Consider the following 23,169-nt stretch of genomic DNA (forward strand, 5'->3'; position numbering starts at 1 on the left):
TAGGTGGATAGCTGGAGCTCAGAAGTTCAAGAGTAGGCTGAACAAAAGCAAGACCTTGTCTCTACTAAAGAAGAAATGTTGGATATTGTGGCGGGCACCTGTAGTCCCTGCTACTTGGGAGGCTGAGCTTAGAGGGTCACTTGAGCCTAAGAGTTTGAGGTTGCTGTGAACTATGATGCCATGCAACTCTCTACCCAGGGCACAGAGTGAGTCTCAGACAAACAAACAAACAAAAAAAACAAAACAAAACCCAAACCCCCAAACAAACAAACAAAACCCTATTAAAATATGTGTCAATGTATGTTTTAAAGCGGAATAATTACAATAGCATCAAAGTGCTCATGGGTTGAGATGTGGAAATTTATTCTTAAGCCTCTATCAATTTCTGGTTTTGCAACAAAGGCATTACTTTGACTTCTACCAGTTGTCACCCATATGATGAGATGGAAGGTACAGAGTGCACAGGCCTCAGCTTCCACACCCCCCAGTGCCGTCTTGCATTTCCTTGAACACACTAAACTCTTTCTGAGCTGTAAAGGCGTCAACTCTAAGCCCTCCGTGCACCCAGTTTTAAAGCAGGTCTCTCTTGTAATCTTCTCTCCAAGCACCTTGTTCTTCACAACACTTGTCAAAATATTTAAATATACATGTATGTGTTATAAAACTTGTCTACCTCATGAACTTTAAGATTTATGGGATCAATCCCCAAATCTGTTTTATTTACTACTTTTTCCTCTGTTCCCCAGACACAGAGCAATGTGTGCCTGACGCACATTTGGATCTCAATAAATATTTCTTGTGTAACCTTTCACATGTGTGTGTGTGTGTTTATTTTCTTGTCATTTCTGGACTCCTAGGAATTTCCTGATTTTGCCTCTAGTTCAGTTATACATTAAGATCTTTTATAGAAATATATATTTCATCTAACCTGCTTAAGTATTTTATATCAGAAGGCATGTTGCTGACCTTCTATTCCAAGAGTTGGCAAACTTTTGTAAAGGTCCAGGTAGTAAATATTCTCAGCTTTGTGGGTCATGTGATTTCTGTCACATTTACTCAGCTAATTCACATTGATCTCTGCTATCTTCATCAACATCACCTGAGTACTATTATCATTATTATTTAAGTGGCAGGAAATGATCTAGCAGTCAGAAGACAAAAAAGACCTTCCCCTGAAGTCTCATACTCTAACAAGATAAAGCTCAATTTCCCTCCCATATTTGAATAAGAATTTAATGCTAATATTTGCTGATTTTTTACTGTGGTTCAGACACTATTCTAAGTGCTTTTTCTTTATTAACTCATTTACATCTCACAACAGTACAAAAGATGAGGACTATCATTGTATCTGTTATGTAAATCACGCCAAAACAAAAGGGCAGAGAGACAGCAGACCAAGGCAGCCAGCGCTCTGGTCAAGTCCCAAAACATGATATTTGTTTTTTTAAGCCAATTTCAATTGGGTTTTCTTTTCTTTTTTTTTTTTTTGAGATGGAGTGTCACTATGTTGCCCACAGTAGAGTACTGAGAGTCAAAGCTCACAGCAACCTCAAACTCTTGGGCTTAAGTGATTCTCTTGCCTTAGCCTCCCAAGTAGCTGGGACTACAGGCACCCGCCACAACACCCAGCTAAGTTTGTTGTTATTGTTGCAGTTGTCATTGTTGTTCAGCTGGCCTGAGCAGGGTTGTTCAAACCTGCCAGCCTTGGTGTATGTGGCCAGCACCATAACCACTGTGCTAGTGGTTATCAAGCCTCAATTGGTTTTCTTTCAACTGAAAATATGATGCAATTATTTGAAGTATTCCTGAATTTAGCCTCAGCCTACTTTTCTAGTCCTTATTCACATTTGTTTGGGACCAAATAAATCACCCAGAGTTGCCCAAATGTACCCTTTCATTCACACATTTGCAAGTACAATTCTTTCTTCCTAGAATGCTCTCCTCTCGCTGGAGAATGCAGGCTGCATTGTGATCCTGTGTTTCATATGTCTGTGTCTATCACTTGATGTGGCCATGTTATTTTGTCTTCAGATCCTTTGTGCCTTAGACACACTTAACACATAGTAAGCATTTTAAGAAGTATCCATGGAATTAACAGAAGTGACAGGCAGCATGGAAATGTGAATCACAATATAGTCTTCCTCTACAAGATACTTAACCATCTTGATCAATGCTGGCTAATAAAACTTCCATGGTAATAGAAATGTTCTAAAACCACCCTGTCCAATAAAGTAGCCATTAGCCGTATGGCCACTGAGCCCTTGAAATGTGGCTAGTATGACCAATGAATGGAATTTTAAATTTCACTTAATTATAATGTATTTAAATAACTATATATAGCAAGTGGCTGATGCACTGAATAGCACATATCTAAACAACAAATAAAACATTTCAAAATGATTTCAGATACTGAGCTAAGTGAAGACATCTGGAGATAGTGTTGACTCTTTAACAATATTCTTATTTTAATAGTAAAAAAAAAAATCAATATAGGGTGGCGCCTGTGGCTCAAAGGAGTAGGGTGCTGGCCCCATATACTAGAGGTGGTGGGTTCAAACCTGGCCGTGGCCTAAAAACAAACAAACAAACAAACAAAAATCAATAGAATCCAGATGTTTTTTTCACCTTTCAAAAGTATCCCATTGTTATAATTTAAAATAATACAAATTTAGCTTACTTTTCTTTTCTTTTCTTTTTTTTTTTTGTGGGTTTTGGCCGGGGCTGGGTTTGAACCTGCCACCTTCGGCATATGGGACCGGCACCCTACCACTTTGAGCCAAAGGCGCTCGCTGCCCAAGCTTACTTTTCTATATTTTGAATTTTTAGTTTCAAAGAGAATAAGAGCAATAATACTTTGTATGTCATAGATACCCTTGTTGAGTACTTTCTTACTAGCACAGAGCTTTATTCACAGCCAATCAGCAATAATATTCTTATATTCTAAAGCATACATAGTTTGTGAAGCAGAAGGTTTTTGGTCTTGGGACACCCAGAAATGAGATATAGCAGATTTTTTTTCCCATAGAAGATCTCCTTAAAGGTATCAGATTCCATATGGTGCCAAGAAAGCAGGCACTGGCATAGCCATTATTTTGCTTTTTAATAGTCAGATGATTTTTAATATTACTTTCTTTTCAAGGATTTTTTTTTTTTTTTTCTCTTTTGAGACAGACTTTCACTCTCTCAGGCTACAGTACTGTGGTGTCAACTTAACTCACAGCAACCTTAAACTTCTGGGCTCAAGTGATCTTCCTGCTTCAGCCTCCTGAGTAGCTGGGACTATAGGCATGCATCACCACCATGCCTGGCTAGTTTTTCTACTTTTTAGTAGAGACGAGGTCTTGCTTTTGTTCAGGCTAGACTTGAACTTCTGAGTTCAATCAATCTTCTTTCATTGGCCATCCAGAGTGGGAGGATTACTGGAGTTCATAGCCTGAGCAAGAGTGAGACCTCATCTCCATAAAAAGTAGAAAAATTAGCTGGGCATTGTGGCAGGCACTTGTAGACCCAGCTATTCAGGTGGTTGAGGCAGGAGGATTGCTTGAGCCCAGGAGTTTGAGGTTGCTGTAAGCTATGATGCCCAAGCACTCTAGGTTGGACAACACAGTGAGACTCTATCTTAAAAAATACACACACACACATATATAATCTATTACTCTCTCTATAAATATTATCTATTACTGTATATATGTAGTAATAGATAAAATTTGTTCTTGTTACTCACAAAATGTCCATGTAGACATGATGATTTACCATAGGTAAGTTTTTCAGCTATAGTATGCACATCAAATTCCTTTCCTCCTGTTATTTTTTGAGAGAAAAATTTATGGAAAAAAAAAACCTACACAAATAAGCTCTATTTAGTATAGATTAGTAAAATGTGGGGCTGTAGGATACCTAGCATGGGGACCTTATCTGGAGTTGTAGCTCAGGGCGCACAGACAGGAGGTGCTGGATACAGCTTGTGATCTGGAATGGTGGAAATCTGACTCATTAGGTCTCACAGTGACTGCTGTGATTGGCTGCCCCACCCACAGAGGTCTGGGATGGGAAGAAGCCTTTCCGGAGATTTTGGTTTTTGGTTTTTGGAGACAGCTTCATGTGGAGTGAAAAGCTTGGAAGAGTGGATGGACTCAGACAGTATACAGCAACCACATTTGAATATCAGTGGTGGATTTGCCATCAGTTTGGTGGCTGGTGAGGCAGCCATACTGAGAATGTCTTGGCAGCCAGGGGCCTGCCAATGTGGTAAGGTTGTGAGAAGGTGTTAGCAGGGGCCTAAAGTATGGCCATCTTAATTCTTACTACTGGGATCAGAACTCCACTCTTGGAACAGGATGAAGGACACCTGCATCCCATAGGAACTGGTGTCAGGGGGCACTGTGAGATATCTACCTGAAAGTTTCTTGTGAGCTTTAAGATCCCAACCTGGCAGGGTCTGAATGCTGAGGAAACAATCAGGTGATCTGGAAGGCAGCTAAGTAAGGAATAAGGACCATAGAAGTTGCTGGCTATGAAGAATACAATAAGTAAAGCAAGCAGACAGCCCTCAGAATTGAAAAGGTTACTTGCAGGTTATGTCTCCGACAAAGGTTTAATAACCAGAATCCACAGAGAACTCAAACATATAAGCAAGAAAAGAACAAGTGATCCCATCACAGGCTGGGCAAGGGACTTGAAGAGAAACTTCTCTGAAGAAGACAGGTGCACGGCCTACAGACATATGAAAAAATGCTCATCATCCTTAATCATCAGGGAAATGCAAATCAAAACTACTTTGAGATACCATCTAACTCTAGTAAGATTAGCCCATATCACAAAATCCCAAGACCAGAGATGTTGGCATGGATATGGAGAAAAGGGAACACTTCTACACTGCTGGTGGGAATGCAAATTAATACATTTCCTTTTGGAAAGATGTTTGGAGAACACTTTGAGATCTAAAAATAGACCTGCCATTCAATCCTACAATTCTTCTACCAGGTATATACCCAGAAGACCAAAAATCACATCATAACAAAGATATTTGTACCAGAATGTTTATTGCAGCCCAATTCATAATTGCTAAGTCATGGAAAAAGCCCAAGTGCCCATCGATCCACGAATGGATTAATAAATTGTGATATATGTACACCATGGAATATTATGCAGCCTTAAAGAAAGATGGAGACTTTACCTCTTTCATGTTTACATGGATGGAGCTGGAACATATTCTTCTTAGTAAAGTATCTCAAGAATGGAAGAAAAAGTATCCAATGTACTCAGCCCTACTATGAAACTAATTTATGGCTTTTATATGAAAGCTATAACCCAGTTATAACCTAAGAATATGGGGAAGAGGGAGAGGGAGGGGAGGGGGATGGATGGGCGGAGGGAAGTTGATCCGTGGGATTATACCTATGGTGCATCTTACACGGGTATATGTGAAACTTAGTAAATGTAGAATATAAATGTCTTAACACAATAACTAAGAAAAGGCCAGGAAGGCTATGTTAACCAGTGTGATGAAAATATGTCAAATGGTATGGTGCTCTATGATTGCATTAATGTACACAGCTATAATTTAATTAAAAAAAAAAAAAGTTGCTGGCTGTGTTCAATGTCTGCTAAAAGAACCCACAGTGCCACCTGGTGTCCTGGCAACATACTACAACATATATATCCCTACTGAAGTTGGTCCCTTCAGCTATCTATCTAGCTAGCTAACTATCTTCTATAAGTAAAAAAATACTAAAAAATTATATATATGTAAATACATGTGTATATATATATGTATAACTTTTTTCTTTTTTTTTTTCTTTCTTTCCTCTTCTTATCTATGTGGCTGAGATTGCTGCCGTTTTTGGCTGTTTGAGCTTTTTTTGTTTTGTTCCATTGTGTTTTGTTTTTGCTAATTTGTTTTATCAGTTCTATTCTTAACTTCCATTTTTTACTTTCATCAAGAGCAAGGACTCCTATACTTTAGGTCACAGTATTTTAGCCTCATTTATTCTCTCGTCTTTCTATTCCACTCCTTTCCACTCTACCTTTTAATAGAGAATCTTCTACTTTCCTCATCTTTCCAACATAAATTGCTCCTACAACAGTTAAGATATCGCCTCCTTTTCTTGTTCTTCCTTCTTTCTTTCATTTTTTCCTTTTGCTTCTCTCTCCTTTATTTGATACAACTTTATTTTTAATTTTCTTTACCTATTTTTACTTTATTATTTTTTTTTCTTTTCTTTCTCATCTTTTCTTTTTTGCTAAGTGCTAGGGTGGCATTAGTGCAGTCTAACAGGGAGGTCCCAGCAGTAGTTTGGCTCAAGGAGGCCAAGAGATCATGATCTAGAGAGCTCTTCTACCTTTAGCCTTGAAAAGACATTATTGGCCAGTCCACACTGTAAAATTTTTCTATTTCTTTCTCATTTTTATTTATTTTTTCCTTCTTGTTTTTTGTTTTTGCTCTTTTTTTTCTCTTCCTATTTTTGGCAGAAGAAGAGTTTGGCTTTGTTCAGCTGGTAAGAAGCCCCTCATTTTGAGGAACCCACCCTACCCAGCCCCCCATCACAATGGATCACCAGATAAGTAAACACCCAGAAGCTAAAGGTCAAAACTTGGCTTCCACACTGGCACAAAGGATAAAACTACAGAATGGACTTTTACAAAATAAGATGAATAGAACTCCACCACACTTATCAATTCTCTCAATGAATATCAATGGATTGACTATCCCACTGAAGAGGCACAGGCTGGCTGCCTGGATAAGAAAAGCACAAGTCATCCTTATGCAGTCTCCAGAAAACACACCTAGCATTGAAGAACAAATCAAGACTCAGGGTTCAGGGATAGAAAACAGTATTTCAAGCAAATGGAAATCAGAAGAAAGGAAGGATTGCATTCTTATTTTCAGATACAAGCAGATTTAAAGCAACTAAAGTTAAGAAAGATAAAGATGTACACTTTATACTGCTCAAAGGAACGATACAATAAGGAGACATTTCAATTTTAAATATTTATGCAACAACTTAAATGGTCCCAGATTTATGAAAGAGACCTTAAGAGGTCTGAGCAATATGATATCTTATAACACCATAATAGCTGGGAACTTTAACACCCCCCTGACAGAAATGGACAGTGATCAAAAAATACAGCAATGTCTCAGCATATAAAATCAATGTCAACAAATCAGTAGCCTTTGTATATGCTAATAACAGCCAAGATGAGAAGCTAATAAAGGACACAATTCCCTTCACAGTAGCTCCAAAAATGAAATACCTAGGAATATACCTAACAAAAGAGGAGAATGACCTCTACAAAAAAAATTACAAAACCCTAAGAAAAGAAATAGCAGAAGATATTAGCAAATGGAAGAACATCCTATGCTCCTGACTGGGAAGAATCAATATTGTCAAGATGTCTATACTTCCCAAAGCTATCTACAGATTCAATGCAATCCCTATTAAAATATTATCATAATATTTTCAAGATTTGGAAAAAACGATTCTTCATTTTGTATAGAACCAGGAAAAAAACCTGTATAGCTAAGTCAATTCTTAGTAATAAAAACAAAGCTGGAGACTTAGACTACCAGACTTTAGACTGTACTACCATGCCATAGTGATCAAAACAGCATGGTATTGGCACAAAATAGAGACACTGACATTTGGAACTGAATAGAAAACCATGAGTTGAAACTAATATCTTACAGCCACCTGATCTTTGATAAACCAAACAAGAGCATACACTGGGAAGAGAATCCCTATTCAATAAATGGTGCTGGGAGAATGGGATATTCACATGCAAAAGATTGAAACCAGAGCTGTACCTCTCATCACTTCAGGGCCTTGGTGCGTGCCACACCTTCTGGGGGCAAGACATGATTGTAAGAGGGACTTTACCTAACAAATGCAATCAGTGTAACCTGGCTTATTGTACCCTCAATGAATCCCCAACAATAAAAAAAAAAAAAATTGACTCAAGATAGATAAAAAATTTAACTCTGAGGCATGAAACAATAAAAATACTTGAAGAAGGTGTGAGGAAAACATTTGAAGATATTGGCCTGGGGAAAGATTTTATGAAGAAGAATTCTGTGGCAATTGTAACAGCAACGAAAATAAACAAATGGGACTTAATTAAACTGAAAAGCTTCTGTACAGCTAAGGAAATAAGCAAAGCAAACAGACACCCTTCATAATGGGAAAGACATTTGCATTTTATTAATTAGACAAAAGTTTGATAACTTCTCCTCTACAGAGAACTCAAATTAATCAATAAAAAAAGACCCAAAAGTCTCATGTATCACTGGGCGAATGACATGAATAGAACTTCTCTAAAGAAGACAAATGAATGGCTAACAAACATGAAAAAATGCTCATTGTCCCTAATCTTTACAGAAATGCAAAACAAAACCACCCTCAGATATCACCTAAATCCAGTGAGAATGGCCCACATCATAAAGTCTCAAAGCTGAAGATACTGGCATCGATGTGGAGAGAAGGGAACACTTTTACACTGTTGGTCAGACTGCAAACTAATACAACCTTTTTGGAAGGAAGTATGGAGAATCCTCAAAGAACTCAAATTAGACCTCCCATTTGATCATGCAATCCCATTACTAGGCATCTACCCAGAAGAAAAACAATCATTTTATCATAAGGACATTTACACTAGACTGTTTATCACAGCTCACTTTACAATTGCCAAACTGTGGAAACAACCTAAATGCTCACCAACCCAGGAATGGACTAACAAGCTGTAGTATGTGTATATCATGGAATACTATTTAGCCATTAAAAAAGATGGAAACTTCACATCTTTTATATTAACCTGGATGGAGGTGGAAAACATTCTTCTTCGTAAAGCATCACAAGAATGGAGAAGCAAGAATATAATGTACTCAATTTTAATATGAAGGCAATAGATGAGCAAATACAAGGGGTGAGGCAGGGGAATGAGGAAGCAGGGAGAGGAGAGGAGAGAGAGGGATGGGGTTCATGGTGTATGGCACACCTCTTGGGGATGAGACACAGCTATAAGAGGAACTTTAACAAATATAATCAGCGTAACATAATTCTTTGTACCCTTAATGAATCTCAAACTAAAACAAATACATACATACATAAAAATAAGTAAATAACTGAAACCTTAAAAAGAAAAAATACTGGGGCCATAAGGGATAGTGGTGAAAGTCATACTTTATGAGGTCAGATCCGTATTTGAATCCTGAAAGTTTTGAAGGGCAGTGGGATAGAAAGAGACAATGAGAGAGAAAGGCAGAGGAAGAGACTCCCTAGGTGAGCAGGGTATTATCACTGCATTTTGCTGGTAAAGAAACCAAGGCTTAGCAAGGTATGTGTCTTGCCCACTCTCACACAGCTCATAATTGGTAGTACTGAGATTGAAATTCAAGTCATGGTGAATTAACATCTGAAAACAACGGATTGTTCCTAGATTAATGTTGCTGGTCTTGGAACCACACTTTGAAAACCACTCTGCATAAAGTGAACAGATGACCATAAAGAGCCCAAAAGGGGAATCAGGTATGGGAATCTGCAAGGCAATTTCATGGGTACTTTATATACAATGTAATTGAGATTTCCAGAACAGAAGTAATGTTGCTATAAAATCAAAAACAGCACACTAGGTAAAGACTGGGTGACCACAAGACTGCCACAATATCAAACTAGAAATCCAGAGGTGTAAACAAAGCCACTAGACTATAGAGGAACGTCTGCTATGTGACAGAAACAAAGTCTGTTAGGGATGGTGAGCTGAGCACGGCTATCTGAGGAGGAATCTGGGAGCTGACTCCAGTGTTTGGTCTGATGGCATATCAGCCCTTTCAGTCTCATTCTTAAGAACTGTAGTTAGCATGAAGGCAGTGGGACAGTAGTCGAACTGGGGATTTGAAGTCTGACTCTCCTATAAACTGAGAGGAGGTGCCTTTAGTAAGTGAACTCCTTAGGTCTCAGTTTCGCCAGCTATACAATCAGAGTATTAATGGTTCTCAGTCCATGGGACTATTGCAAGATACAGGGTAAGGTGTGAAAAGACCTTTGAATAGCATCTGCCATGTGCTGATATCCAGTAGGTCCTAGCTCTGATTATCATTTGTCCCATTGCCATGACATGTAGGACAGGGTTTTGCAATTTGCTTCATGTTTGTATCGAAACATTATCCTGGTGCCAGCAGATAAATGTGACCATCAGTGTTTCTGCACAGTCTACAATGTACTGTGCTATTAGACACACATGTATCTCCTAGACAGCAGTATTTTTACATACTGGAAAGGACACTCTGTAAAAAAATAAAAAGATCTTTGTATTTTCCTTTTGCCAAACTCATGTGACCCTATACATTCCAAAAGGTGTTATGAACTGGACACACACATTTTCTCATTTAATTACTATGGAGATAGTTGCTGCTGTTTCTGTTTTAAACATTGGAAATCTGACGTTTTAGAGGTAACGTGTCAACAAGTGGATAAGCCTGAAATAGAACCCAGATGTATCTGAGATCAAAGCCTATGTCTTTAAATTTATAAATTAAAACATGGAAAGATATGTATAGTATCTTTTTCTTTGAGAGGAGAGATAATTTGATATTCAAATTGCTCATTCATGGATATAATAATTCATTTCTAATGTTTTTATCATAGAAGAATTTACAAGACAATGGAAACCTCAAGTTTCCATAAGTAAAATACAGGGAGTACCAAAAATGTACAGGCATTTTAAGAAAGGAAAGAACTGAATCAAATTTGAAATACTCTAGTCACGTTTGACTTCTGCAATTACGAGAAGTACTCAGTGTGAGCTGTATTCACATTTTCTTATTGGCATATATTAAGTAGTACAATTTCAATACAGCTTTTTCCTTTCTTAAAATGTGACTATGTTTTTTTGGCACCCTCTGTATACAACAGCTAAACGTCATAGTTTAGACAACTGAAAATATTACTGTGTGGCTACTTAGTAATCATATCTGTTCTACATGTAATAGAATAGAATACAACAGAAGAATATCCAAAATTTGGATAAATGCCTTATTTTTAAAAAAACCACCTTAAATGTAGAAGAAAATCAGTGACAAGTTCAGATGAATTTATGGCAGACATCAAGCATGGGGCACCCACTCTGGGAGTTTTAGCATTATCATGCCTACTTAGCACTTCAAAACAGAGATGATCTCACCTGCCCTGGACTGGGCCTAAGCACTCCTCCTCTTTTGGGAAAACACCATGGGTTTCTATGGGAGGTAGATAGGCTAGCTAATCTCTCAGCCCATGCCTTGCCTCAATCCAAGGGAAAGCGTTCAGATGAGCCATCCCTGGGGGGCTCATCAAGACCATCCAACATGAAATGAAAAAGTCATTGCAACTATCCCTGGGTACCACAGAGTCAGCAGGCAAGGATAAGCCCTTTAGCTGGGATAAATCCTTTGAACACCTGAGCAGAAGTTAGATTAGGGAACCTGGCTTACTTGCCCTGTTAGAATGAAACTTGCCCCCCTTTCTAAATACAGTTATCAGCTGTTGCTGCCAACTTACTACCCTATACTCCCAATTATCCAGCCATCTCCTCTTTACCCAGTCTTCCTGGGGGCCTGGGATTCTTCTAGGCCTTGTAGAATTTTGGCACCTTTATATTTTGCATATACTCGTTAGAGATCAATAAAAGGTTTCGGAAAAGCCAGAATGTCGCTGCACTATCTCAGTCTGCCATGGGGCATGTGAGTCAGTGTATGTCCCTCTTCAGGCTTCCAGACCTTATGAATTAAGTTAGGGTCAAAGTCTCTAATTTCCCCCAGTGTGTCTTCCCTATTTACTCCCAACCCAGGTCCTGCCTGCAAGTGAACCCGGGCAGGCTTCCAGGAGAGTGAGTTGCTGTCTTGTTTGGTATACTTTCCTCTATCTGTGCAGACAGCCTGGTCCCTACTTGCAATTTAGGGTTATGAAGAACAGTGTCGTGAGTCCTTCTGCCCTAACGCAATGCCCACCATGCATGCTTTTCCCTTAAGGCATACCTTACTGTTTAGGATCTGGAAAACCCTCTGCTGGAGCGTCTGGCCAGCCTTGGGCCTCACAAGGATGTAAATGACTTTCAGGTCAGGGCTGGTGCGAAACAGCTTCTCCATCAGCACTTTGCCCAAGAAGCCTGTGGCCCCTGTGATGAGAATGGACTTGCCACCATAGAACGCTGCGATCATGGACATGGTTCCTCCCTTTCTCTTTGATAGCCCTGGAAAGAAGTTCCTGAAAAGGAAGAAATACAACAAAAGATTACATTCTCAGAAGTTCTAAAAGACAAAGTCACTGAAAATGTGTCTGATGCTTCCAGGAGTTTTGAATGCAGAAAAAAGTAGGTCAAACAGAGTGAAAGATCATGGCTTTTGGGCAACATGATTCACTTCAATCAATATTTATTGAGCTCACTGTACATGCTAGACTTGATGACAGGAACTGTGGGCAAGAAATCAGTAAGACATGCTCGCTGCTCCTGAGGAACTGCCTGCAGTCTCATGGAGGAGACAGACACTGAAAGACATCATTAAAGAGAACATGGCAGGGGCTAAAACCAAGAGAACATGCAGTGGGGGAGGGGGTTACACAGCAGGGTCTGGAAACTTCAGGGCAGCATCCACAGGTGGGACACCTGAGCTGAAACTCAAGGCAGAGAAGGGCCTGGGGCAGGGTGGTCCAGGCCAAAGACCTGAGCCACAGCCTTGTGGCACAGTGTGCTGCAGGGGGAAATGAAAGGAATTCAGTGCTGCAGAATGTAAACAAGAAGGCTAGGAGTGGCCCACAGCCTGTGAAACCAAAGCTCAGAACAGCTGTCAAATTTTTAAGAATTATGATGTAATTGGTATTTCAGTTTCAGGTTTATTTAGAGAAAATATTGGAGCAAATTGTACGCTCTTCTCTTCCTTGAGCTGAAAATGGGTGCAGTGCCAGCCTTCCCTTCATGTGCTACTTATGGGGCCAAAACATTGCAAAAGGGGAGGCACCCCCTGTAGGCTTTGGCGAGCCCTGAACCAGCACCCCTGTGGCCCCTGTTGGCAGAAGCAGAGGGAGAGAGTTAGCAATCTAGTGGGCGGAGGCCGGACTCAGCACTTAGACTGTGCTGCCCGACGAAAAGCCCTGCATGCTGTGGAAGTGCAACAGGAAGGGTTTTGTCTTTCATTTCAGGTTGAAGATTGTTGACTAGAGGCAGACAGCCTTGCACTCAACAGTGCTGGAGGTGTGAAGACAGATCTTTCTTTTGGCCACTAACTTAGTCAACTGGAGAAAAGCTCCCACTGTCTAGATATACGTGGTTTGGGTGGATCCCACAGAATACAGCTCCAGGGACTGGCCCTGACAACAGGGCTCACAAAGAAAAAACAAAAACAAAAACAAAAAAAACCCCAGAAACAAAGAGTTGACACCCTGCTCTTCAACTCTGGTCCATATTGCTCTGCTAGTAACTTCTTAAAAATCAATGCCATTTCGGGTGGCGGCTGTGGCTCAGTCGGTAAGGCGCCGGCCCCATATACCAAGGGTGACGGGTTCAAACCCGGCCCCGGCCAAACTGCAACCAAAAAATAGCCGGGCGTTGTGGCGGGTGCCTTGGTCCCAGCTACTCGGGAGGCTGAGGCAAGGAATCGCCTAAGCCCAGGAGTTGGAGGTTGCTGTGAGCTGTGTGAGGCCACGGCACTCTACCGAGGGCCATAAAGTGAGACTCTGTCTCTACAAAAAAGAAAAAAAAATCAATGCCATTTCGTAATCACAATTCATAGCGTGAGGATCTTGAGGCCATATTCTTTGGCAGAACTCTGCTTTGGGGGATAATTTACTCCATAAATAATTCTGAGCACCTCCCATGCCAGACAGTATGCTCAGTTCTTAAGGCACACAGATGAATAAGGCAGACGCTCCAGTGAAGGAAGCCAGCCATCCAAAGGCCTGCAAGCATATAAACCAGTTGATACAAACTGTGACTCACGCTACCAAGAAAATAAAACAGGGATCAGTGACAGAAATGACCCCCGATCAGCACCGCTTTTCACTTCAGGGAATCCAAATTTTAAATCACATCAGCTATGAACACTGAGGTACAGTTAAGTCCCTTTTTATTGAAAATTGATGTGAGAAATATTATTTTGAAGACTATGCTGTGGATCTTGTGCAATTCACACTCTGTTCTTTTTGTCATGTTACATAATGTTACTCGGATTACAATCCACCCAATGACTTTCTCGGGAATTTAGCACTTGGAGAAAGTATTGAATATTCTTGCCTTGAACGCCTTGCAGCTCAGGACAGTTGTGCTATCAAATTTGGAAGGCAGGAGAGCAGCCTTCTAGATTCACGTACACATTCTAAGCTAGACTATTTGAAATCAAATCACAGTAGTACTGTTTCTTAGCTGTGTGACATCAGGCACATTATTAACCTGTCTAGGCTTTGGAGTCCTCACCAGTAAAGTGGGGCTAACAACAGTATCTGCTGTGTTAAAAGTGCTGTGGTAAAGATAATTAGTTAATATCTGTCAAACCCTTAGGAAATCAGTGGCTTATAGCAGATACTCAAGTACTAGCTACTAGTATACTCATTGGCTTTATATTTTTCCTCTTAATGATTTCTAGCTTTTCCTTTTGACATTTATTTTAAATGTCCTGTCTTTCACATTTTATATGCCCTGTTCTTTAACTAGGAGGAGACAATTTATAACTCAATAAATCATAACAGCCAGGTAAAGTATTTGCACGAAATGAAACTATACTTGGTAAATCTTGTCTTTTCTCTTAAGTATAAAAATGTGTAGGTACCACATTCCTTTATTATGATATTGGGGGTAAATGAACATGGTTGGCAAGAAAATACAGAAGCAAAACTGAATGCTGATAGGGCGGCTTCCCAACGCCATTTGTTCTGAAGGTGTCACATGCTGCGGAGAAGAGTCATTGTTTCTACACAGGCAAACATATTGTTCAGAGATTTTGGTCCCAGATAGCTTTGCAATGTCTGATTAAAAATTTTAAATCATATATATATATATATAGAATGGGCCTGTTTCCTAGGAAGGCTCCTTGTGTCCCCAAAGAACAGAATTCGCCTGTTCTGTCCAGAGTTGCAGTACTTCCCAAATACAACAAAACCCATGGCAGAGAATGCTGAGTGCTTCCACAGGGAAACAAAACCTAAATTACTATCATCTTGCCTCATCACCCAGTCATCACGAGTACGTGGCAGAGGAACTGTGGCCATGACTCTGATCAATTCGAGTGATTTTCAAAAATGCCAGAAAGAATTCCTCACCCCGAGATCTCCAGCTGCACCAGGGACATTTCTTAACCTCTTACTTCTATTGTCAAGATGATACTACCAGCCCCAGAAGCTCCTATACAAAACTTCAGAAATTTGTATTACATGTACCCAAAATTTGTATAATTTTAGTAGGTCCAACAATTTTTAACCCTTAATATAATTTCTTGAAATAATTAAATTATTATTTAAAAAGTAAGATAATTTTACACCTGTAATGGAGCCCATGCAACTCTAGAAGGTCCTCCCTCTGTTAGATCAGCTGACTGTGTCATGACTTACCTTTCACAATGTCTCAGACTACCAAGGCAGAGAGCAAAGGATAATTTCCTACCCCTCATGCTCATGATATGGTTTTTGAGAAGCCCAAGTTCATGTTGACAATCTCCAGAGTATTAATCCTTTCAATGATCTTTATAATGCAGAATATCTGATGCTTGAAGGAAAAAAAAGAAGCGACCTATGGGAGTCAGTCTGTATATTTATTATGTGCCAGGCACTGTATATACACCAGGAATAAAAATGAACAGACCTTATATATAGGTTAGATTCTTCATTTCTATTCTGGAGTATTTTTTCTCCTTTAGGCTGCCATTTTTCTATGGTCATAAGTATAAATAGATGGTTTTTACTCTCCCTGTGAAAGGAAAATGAGGGTGTTTTCATTCCTAGAGAACAGATGCGTTGTTACATATTTGCTGCAGGATTCAGCATATGGGAACTTTAATTATTGTTCAGGTGATTCTTGTGGAAAATAAAAACTTAGGATTCAAACACTTAAGGGAGACAAGTTTATCCAAACGACTTGATAGTTCTTTGGAAAGAAACCTTTAAAAAGAAACGAGGTGCTTTGCCTTTTAGGAATCTTACTCTTGACAGGAGATTCCTGATCTTGGCATTATTGACATTTGGGGCCAGAGAAAGCTCTGTTGTGGGGCTGTCTAGTGCAGTGCTGAATGTTTAACAGCAGCCCTGGCCTCTACTCATGAGATGGAACCAGCTACTCCTCTGATCCCCCCACTCCACTAGCCAAGTGTGACAATCCCAAATGTCTCCACCCTGAGCAAGACTGAGACCCCATCTCTACAAAAAATGGGAAAATTAGCCAAGTGTTTGTAGCACATGCCTGTAGTCCCAGCCACTCAGGAGGCTGAGGCAGGAGGATGGCTTGAGCCCAGGAGTTTGATGTTGCTATGAGTCATGATGGTGCCATTGTACTTTAGCCTGGGTGACAGGGCAAGACCTTCTCCCCCACCCCCACAACCCCTCAAAAAAAAAGTCTCCAGACTTTGCCAAATGTGCCCCAGGAAGAAAAATGGACCCTCCTCGTCAGAGAACCATTGTTCTAGAACTTTCTTTAATTTTCATTTTATAATATAACCACATCCTATTAAAAAGTCAAAATTAAACTTAAAATTCTGTTTGAGAAGCTAAATACAAATATGATCCACTGACAATTCCTATTTCATCTGTATTAAATCATTGATAACTAATTACATTTATCCAAGCAAATCACACGTGTGGCAAATCTTGATAATATTCAAAGTGGAGATGAAAGGAGATTTTTCCAGAGAAAAATTTTCCTCTTTTTCTTTTTACCAAATTTCTTTTTGTAAATTACAACCCTAGCTTCCACATAGCTTGAGCCTCTTAATTTCACTCAACCAAATCTATTATGGGAAAACTCAAGACAGAATAGTGATTGAGTCATTCTAGAATCAGAGTACAAAAAAGTAATTTGGTATTGGTTGCTGTATATGAATGATTTATGAATAATCAAGTCAATCTCATCTATACTGAATTCTGTTGTCTTATTTGAAGATTCAGAGAATAGAGTGTATTAGAGATATTTCATGTAGACAAATGGAGTTTTGGTTGGCAATAGACACAATAATGAGGGCTGGTCTATTAAAAAAAATTAATGCCGGCGGTTGCAGTGGCTAGGAAGACAACGACAGCGACGGCCACGCTGAGGCACTCGTTCAGGGAGTAAACCCTCCTCAGCTGGCCATGTCTCAGGTCGGTGCGGGTGAGGGGGCTGTGGAGACAGGAGAGGAAGAAGGAGGGGTGCGGTTTCAAGCATGTCCCCGGCGCCTGGGAGGAGACCCCCAGTAGTTCTGCGCTGCTCCCATTTCCCTCCCCAGAGCAAGATGTTATGATTCTTGATTTTTGTGTTTCTCAAAACTTTTGTTAATGACCCATAGAAATGTACCTAAACTAGAAATAGAAGGAAACCTCTTCAACCTGATAAAAAGAACCTATAAAAAAACATCTCGGAGGAGGCGGAGCAAGATGGCGTCCGAGTAACAGCTTCCTTGCATCTGGGCACCGTGAGTCTGGGGAGATAGGACTCCAGGCATCGCTGGCTGGTGGGATCTGCCTATCATCACCCCTGTGAGGATACAGGGAGTCAGCGAGAGACTTCTGGACCCCAAGAGGAGGACTAAAACAGTGGAAAAACGGCAAGTGGTCGCGTGTGTTCAATCCGTCTAAACCCGCCCACAACTGTAAGTTCAGTAGCAGCGAGACTGCAAACCAGAAAGGCCTTACCTGTGAACTGTTTTGGTGTCTTTGGACTTGGCACTCAGTTGAACTGCCTTGGGGAGAGCCTGAGTGGGAGTGTGGAGAACTTTGGCCGTTGTCTAGGGCCCCAGTCTGAGCCGCTGAGCCAGACGGAGCTAATAGTGTTTGGTTGTGCATCACAGGGAGCCATTGTGAGCGATCTGCCCCGGCAAACTCCGCCCTCAGGGTTGCAGAGTTAGAATCAGGTGGGAGCTGGTAACTCAGCGACCGAGTAGCCTAAGGGTGGGGTCTGAGCCGCCTTGCAGCCCTAACCCTCAGGGGCAGAGGGAGACCGGTTTTGGCACACTGGGTAAGTGCATAGCCACTTCAGCAGTGATTCCAGCGACAAGCACTTTCCTGGGAAAGCTTCTGCTCAGCAAGTTTACAAGTTCAAAGTGCCTTTTAAGTGGGCTGAAGAGAGATTTAGGGTGTCTACCTGCTGGGGTTTGAGAAATCAACAGCCTCCAGTCGTATCAGAACTGTGATTAACATCTCATACCCCAGAAGACCACATGTTGCCCAGACAATATTCAATAACATATACATACTGCTTTGTTTTTGTTTTTGTTTTTTTTTTTGGTTTGGTTGTTTTTTTTTATTTTGATGTTGTTGATGTTGTTTTGTTTTTTAATTTCAACCTTTTCCATACAGATCCTTTTTCTTTCTCAATTTTTCTAGTTTAATTACAATTTCCCATTGCTGCCTTTTTCAATAACTAGAACTTCATTTTTGCTAGTGTTTCTACCACTATTATTTGGTTTTTCACCCAATTTTATCCCATAAAGTTTTCTGTTTGCATGTTTTGATTTGATTTATAGCATTTTTGTCTTTCCTCTCTACTTGGTGGAGGTGGGGTACTGTGTCTGATCAGTTAGCAAAGAGCTGCTGACCTCAAGGGAACCACCCAACTGGGCACCCCCAGAAGGTGGGTTTTTTTTAAGGTTGTGTCAAAGTACCCTACTGTACACCCATATTGCTCTGTCTCCCTCTTTCTGTGCCTCTCTTCTTTTTGTCAATATTCCTTTTACCCATCCCCTCTCCTTTCTCTATTTTTCTTTTTTTTCTTATCACTCGGTCCTCCTTTCTTTCATCCCTTTTTTGCTCTTAAACCTTCTCACCCTTCTGGTCCTGTAACCCTTAGTCCATAGGCATTAGAACTTAAAGAGCAAGAGGAAGTGAAAGGAAAATTAGGGCAAGGAAAAAGATAAAAGAAATCACTCATGAGGAAGAATCAGCAGAAAACTCCAGGCAACATGAAGAACCAGTCCAGAACAACCCCGCCAAGGGACCATGAGGTAGCTGCTGCAGATGATTCCACCTATAAAGAAATGTTAGGAATGACAGAAAGGGAATTTAGAATACACATGTTGAAAACAATGAAAGAAATGATGGAAACAATGAAGGAAACTGGATGTGAGGGCGATCCGGCTGCAACATCTATCACCCCATTGATCGCCAGGGTTGATTTGGCTGATCTGGCTGGCTCGGCTTCCTCCCTCACCGCTCCATGTGTGTCCCTCCTGAAGCTGCGCGCTCGGTCGAAGAGGATGACCTTCCCCGATAGAGGAGGACCGTTCTTTGGTCAAGGGTATACGAGCTGCGCTCCCCTGCTAGAACCTCCAAACAAGCTCTCAACAATGAAGGAAACTGCTAATAAAGTGGAAAATAACCAAAAGGAAATACAAAAACAGAATCAGATAAGAGATGAACGATATGAAGAATATAAGAAGGATATTGCAGAGCTGAAGGAACTGAAACAGTTAATTAGGGAACTTAAAGATGCAATAGAAAGTATCAGCAACAGGTTAGACCATGCAGAAGAAACAATTTCAGAGGTAGAAGACAAAGTTCCTGAGATAACTCAGATAGTAAAAGAGGCAGAAAAGAAGAGAGAGAAAACAGAACTTTCACTGTCACAATTATGGGACTTTATGAAGCGTTCCAACATACGAGTTATAGGAATTCCAGAAGGGGAAGAAGAATGCCCCAGAGGAATGGAAGCCATACTAGAGAACATTATAAAAGAAAATTTCCCAAATATCACCAAAGATTCTGACACACTGCTTTCAGAGGGATATCGGACCCCAGGTCGCCTCAACTCTAACCGAGCTTCTCCAAGACACATTGTGATGAACTGTCCAAAGTCAAGACAAAAGAAAAGATTCTGCAAGTTGCCAGGAGTAAGCGCCAGTTGACCTACAGGGGCAAATCCATCAGAGTGACCACAGACTTCTCTAATGAAACTTTCCAAGCAAGAAGAAAAATGGTCATCTACCTTTAATCTACTCAAACAGAACAATTTCCAGCCCAGAATTCTGTACCCTGCTAAGCTAAGCTTAAAAATTGACGGAGAAATCAAATCATTTATGGATATACAAACATTGAGGAAATTCGCCACAACAAGACCAGCTCTACGGGAAATACTTCAACCTGTTCTGCACACTGACCACCACAATGGATCAGCAGCAAAGTAAGAACTCAGAAATTAAAGGACAGAACCTAACCTCCACACTGATGCAAAAGATAAAAGTAAACAACAGGCTCTCACAAAATAAGACGAATAGAATAATACCACAGTTATCAACTATCTCAATAAATGTTAATGGCTTGAATTCCCCACTGAAGAGACATAGATCGGCTGACTGGATTAAAAAACACACGCCATCCATCTGCTGTCTGCAAGAAACACACCTGGCTTCAAAAGACAAATTAAAGCTCTGAGTCAAGGGTTGGAAGACAATTTTTCAGGCAAATGGAATTCAGAAGAAAAGAGGAGTTGCAATCTTATTTTCAGATACATGTGGATTTAAAGCAACTAAAGTCAAAAAAGACAAAGATGGTCACTTTATATTGGTCAAGGAAAAAATACAACAAGAAGACATTTCAATTCTAAATATTTATGCACCCAATTTAAATGCTCCCAGATTCTTGAAACAGACCTTACTCAGTCTGAGCAATATGATATCAGATAATACCATCATCACAGGGGACTTTAACACTCCTCTTACAGAGCTGGATAGATCCTCTAAACAGAAATTAAACAAAGATATAAGAGATTTAAATGAGACCCTAGAACAACTATGCTTGATAGACGCAGATAGAACACTCCACCCCAAAGATAAAGAATATACATTCTTCTCATCACCCCATGGAACATTCTCCAAAATTGATCATATCCTGGGACACAAAACAAATATCAACAGATTCAAAAGAATTGAAATTTTACCTTGTATCTTCTCAGACCATAAGGCACTAAAGGTGGAACTCAACTCTAACAAAAATGCTCGACCCCACCCAAAGGCATGGAAATTAAACAATCTTCTGTTGAATAACAGATGGGTGCAGGAAGAAATAAAACAGGAAATCATTAACTTCCTTGAGCATAACAACAATGAAGACACAAGCTACCAAAACCTCTGGGATACTGCAAAAGCAGTTTTGAGAGGAAAATTCATCGCTTTAGATGCCTACATTCGAAAAACAGAAAGAGAGCGCATCAACAATCTCACAAGAGATCTTATGGAATTGGAAAAAGAAGAACAATCTAAGCCTAAACTCAGTAGAAGAAAAGAAATATCCAAAATCAAATCAGAGATCAATGAACAAAAGAATCTTTCAGAAAATTAATGAAACAAGGAGTTGGTTTTTAAAAAAAAAAATAAAATAGATAAACCATTGGCCAGACTAACGAGGAATAGAAAAGTAAAATCTCTAGTCACCTCAATCAGAAATGATAAAGGGGAAATAACAACTGATCCCACAGAGATACACGAGATCATCTCTGAATACTACCAGAAACTCTATGCCCAGAAATTTGACAATGCGAAAGAAATGGATCAATATTTGGAATCACACCCTCTCCCTAGACTCAGCCAGGAAGAAATAGAGCTCCTGAACAGACCAATTTCAAGCACTGAGATCAAAGAAACAATAAAAAATCTTCCAACCAAAAAATGTCCTTGTCCAGATGGCTTCACACCAGAATTCTATCAAACCTTCAAGGAAGAGCTTATTCCTGTACTGCAGAAATTATTCCAAAAAATTGAGGAAGAAGGAATCTTCCCCAACACATTCTATGAAGCAAACATCACCCTGATACCAAAACCAGGAAAAGACCCAAACAAAAAGGACAATTTCAGACGAATCTCACTCATGAATATAGATGCAAAAATTCTCAACAAAATCCTAGCCAATAGATTATAGCTTATCATCAAAAAAGTCATTCATCATGATCAAGTAGGCTTCATCCCAGGGATGCAAGGCTGGTTTAACATATGCAAGTCCATAAATGTTATCCACCATATTAACAGAGGCAAAAATAAAGATCACATGATCCTCTCAATAGATGCAGAAAAAGCATTTGATAAAATCCAGCATCTTTTTCTAATTAGAACACTGAAGAGTATAGGCATAGGTGGCACATTTCTAAAACTGATTGAAGCTATCTATGACAAACCCACAGTCAATATTTTACTGAATGGAGTAAAACTCAAAGCTTTTCCTCTTAGAACTGGAACCAGACAAGGTTGTCCTCTGTGACCTTTATTATTCAACATAGTGCTGGAAGTTCTAGCCAATACAATTAGGCAAGACAAGGAAATAAAGGGAATCCAAATGGGAGCAGAGGAGGTCAAACTCTCCCTCTTTGCAGACGACATGATCTTATACTTAGAGAAACCCAAAGACTCAACCACAAGACTCCTAGAAGTCATCAAAAAATACAGTAATGTTTCAGGATATAAAATCAATGTCCACAAGTCAGTAGCCTCTGTTAAGTGTACACCAATAACAGTCAAGATGAGAAGCTAATTAAGGACAGAACTCCCTTCACCATAGTTTCAAAGAAAATGAAATACCTAGGAATATACCTAATGAAGGAGGTGAAGGACCTCTATAAAGAAAAGTATGAAATCCTCAGAAAGGAAATAGCAGAGGATATTAACAAATGGAAGAACATACCATGCTCATGGATGGGAAGAATCAACATTGTCAAAATGTCTATACTTCCCAAAGCAATCTACCTATTCAATGCCATTCCTATCAAAATACCAACATCGTACTTTCAAGATTTGGAAAAAATGATTCTGCATTTTGTATGGAACTGGAAAAAACCCTGTATAGCTAAGGCAGTTCTTAGTAATAAAAATAAAGCTGGGGGCATCAGCATACCAGATTTTAGTCTGTACTACAAAGCCACAGTGCTCAAGACAGCATGGTACTGGCACAAAAACAGAGACATAGACACTTGGAATCGAATTGAAAACCAAGAAATGAAACTAACATCTTACAACCACCTAATCTTCCATAAACCAAACAAGAA

The 23,169-nt window shown here is 39.9% G+C and overlaps 1 protein-coding gene across 1 annotated transcript in view; it reads right to left on the reverse strand.

The window, feature by feature from the left end:
• FAR2 (fatty acyl-CoA reductase 2) overlaps nucleotides 1–23,169 on the reverse strand; it is a 176,633-nt gene that overhangs the window by 45,150 nt on the left and 108,314 nt on the right. The window contains exon 2 of the mRNA XM_053555433.1: nucleotides 12,008–12,236. Within this exon, the coding sequence (XP_053411408.1) occupies nucleotides 12,008–12,236 (229 nt within the window). The remainder of the gene's footprint in view (nucleotides 1–12,007; nucleotides 12,237–23,169) is intronic.

The sequence above is a fragment of the Nycticebus coucang genome, chromosome 12 (genome assembly GCF_027406575.1).
Source record: "Nycticebus coucang isolate mNycCou1 chromosome 12, mNycCou1.pri, whole genome shotgun sequence".
Lineage (NCBI taxonomy): Eukaryota > Metazoa > Chordata > Mammalia > Primates > Lorisidae > Nycticebus > Nycticebus coucang.